Source organism: Elephantulus edwardii, unplaced genomic scaffold, assembly GCF_000299155.1.
Source record: "Elephantulus edwardii isolate Elephantulus edwardi_28Jun2011 unplaced genomic scaffold, EleEdw1.0 scaffold00292, whole genome shotgun sequence".
In the NCBI taxonomy this organism is placed as follows: domain Eukaryota; kingdom Metazoa; phylum Chordata; class Mammalia; order Macroscelidea; family Macroscelididae; genus Elephantulus; species Elephantulus edwardii.
The window spans coordinates 119563-122325 of NW_006400042.1; the positions used below are offsets into that span (position 1 = coordinate 119563).

The following is a 2763-nucleotide window of genomic DNA, read 5'->3' on the forward strand; positions in this document are numbered from 1 at the left end:
GCCTTGAACACATGAATGATGGAGAAGCATTATCCCCTGAATGTACTCACTTGACATTCTTTGAGACGACCCAACCTTGGACTTCCATGTTAGAGAACTTGTTAAAATTGTGTGGCAAAGAACATCTACATAAATTCAAAGAGAACTATTGGAGGTGAGTATCAGGAAAATGAAAAAACAAATAACAAAACACAGCAAATACTCATGAGAAATATTTCGACTTTGGAAACAGGTATCTGAAAGTGTAATTAGATTTATAAATGCATTTCTAGGAATCATATTTTTGTAAATGAAGTCATGTGAGACTCTGAGATGTTACACTCACACATCTTCATTTGGTTTAATTGTAGGCATACAGGAACACCCTTAGTTACAACTGTGTGTTATTTCTTTTTCCCAGAAGTCAAACAGTCCATGAGCGGTGGGAAAGGATTGAAGACACTCCCCCTGGGAACATGCACATTAGATTTCCAAGTTATTCCTGCAACCGTGTCGACATAAACCTGTTGAGGAGTGACGTTAGTGACAGTCGCCATGAATGTAAGAAATGTGGCAAAGATTTCTGTACCTTCTCTTCATTTTGGATCCATGTGGTAGATGAACATCAACCTACAGAATGTGCTGAAACCTATAGGAATCCTTTCCCTTTAGTTTCCAAAGAAGCATTTAATTGTCTAGAAAAGCTTTATGAATGTATTGAAAATGGGAAACCCTTTTCTTCTTCTGCCCCCCTTACTAGTACTTCAGATAGCGCAGGAAAGAAAGACATTGACAATGTAGAGAAACCGTATAATTGTATGGTATGTGGAAAATCTTCTTATTCTTTGTCATGCGTAAGGACACATGCTAGAACACAGACAGATGGGAAACCTTACGAATGTCACCAGTGTGGGAAAACCTTTCATCAGCTTTCTCTTTTAACTCTCCATGCCAAAATGCCCTCAGGAGAGAGACCTTTTCAGTGTATGGAAGGTGAGAAGACCTTTTCATGGTCGGATCACCTCGTTAAACAAAGAGGAATTCACACAAGACAATATGAATGGAAGGAATGTGAGAAAGGATTTTTAGAATTCAGGCACCTCATTAGACATAGAATAGTTGACGGAGGACAGAGACCTTATAAATGCAAGGAATGTTTGAAGACCTTTTGTCACTTGTCTCATCTTAGAGGACACACAAGAACGCACACAGGAGAGAAGCCTCTTGAATGTAAAGAATGTGGGAAACCGTTCCCATGGTTTGCTGATCTCAGGGAACACAGAAAAATTCACACAGGGGAGACACCTTATAAATGTACAGAGTGTGGGAAAACATTTTCTCAGTCAGGTAGTCTCAGTTCACATAGAGCAGTTCACACACAAGAGAGATCTTATGAATGTCAGGACCATGAGAAAACATTTTCGCAATCAAATAACCTAACTGGACATAGAAGAGTTCACACAGGAGAGAGACCTGACAAATGTCAGAAATCTGGGGAAACATTTACCCAGTCACGTGTCCTCACTGAACATAAAAGAGTTCACACAGGAAAGACGCCTTACGAATGTCAGGAGTGTCAGAAAACATTTTCACATTCAAGTCAGCTCACGTTACATAGAAGAATTCACTCTGGAGAGAGACCTTACGAATGTCAGTATTGTGGGAAAACATTTTCACAATCAAGTCACCTCACGTTACATAGAAGAATTCACACTGGAGAAAGACCTTACGAATGTCAGGAATGTGGGAAAGCTTTTTTACATTCAGGTGCCCTCACTATACATAGAAGAATTCACACAGGAGAGAGACCTTACGTATGCCAGGCATGTGGGAAAGCCTTTTCAGATTCAGGTGCCCTCACTGTACATAGAAGAGTCCACACAGGAGAGAGACCTTATGAATGTCAGGACTGTGGGAAAACTTTTTCACAATCAAGTCAGGTCACGTTACATAGAAGAATTCACACAGGAGAGAGACCTTACAAATGTCAGGAATGTGGGAAAGCTTTTGCAGAATCAAGTGCCCTCACTGTCCATAGAAGAGTCCACACAGGAGAGAGACCTTACGAATGTCAGGACTGTGGGAAAACATTTTCATATTCAAGTCAGCTCACGTTACATAGAAGAGTCCACACAGGAGAGAGACCTTACGAATGTCAGGACTGTGGGAAAGGTTTTTCAGATTCAGGAGCCCTCACTGTACATAGAAGAGTCCACACAGGAGAGAGACCACATGCATGTCAGGACTGTGGGAAAACATTTTCACAGTCAAGTCAGCTGAAGATACATAGAAGAATTCACACTGGAGAGAAACCTTACGAATGTCAGGACTGTGGGAAAACATTTTCACAGTCAAGTCACCTCAAGTTACATAGAAGAGTTCACACAGGAGAGAAACCTTATGAATGTCAGGAATGTGGGAAAGCTTTTTCAGATTCAGGTGTGCTCACTGTACACAGAAGAGTCCACACGGGAGAGAGACCTTACAAATGTCAGGAATGTGGGAAAACATTTTCTCGATCAAGTAATCTCACCGTACATAGAAGAATTCACTCAGGAGAGAGACCGTAGGTGTTGCAGATGGAGGGTAAAGTTTTTTTAGAATTATTAATGAGACAGCCTCCCAGGAATGATTTAGAACAGAGAGTGTGAAAAGCAGGGGGCCAACAGTTCTCCACTGAAGCCCCCCAGCCATGCTTCCTGAGTATTTATGGAGAATCATAGGGGAGGTGAACAAAGTAAAATCCTAAGGAAGTACAAAACAAACACAAGGGCTCATGGGGAA

The 2763-nt window shown here is 41.2% G+C and overlaps 1 protein-coding gene across 1 annotated transcript in view; it reads left to right on the forward strand.

The window, feature by feature from the left end:
• Positions 1-2549, forward strand: part of LOC102876034 (zinc finger protein 726-like) — an 18071-nt gene extending 15522 nt beyond the window's left edge. Inside the window, exons 2-3 of the mRNA XM_006900730.1 lie at positions 1253-1405; positions 1487-2549. Coding sequence (XP_006900792.1) covers positions 1253-1405; positions 1487-2549 — 1216 coding nt within the window. The remainder of the gene's footprint in view (positions 1-1252; positions 1406-1486) is intronic.
• The last annotated feature ends 214 nt before the right edge of the window (positions 2550-2763 follow it).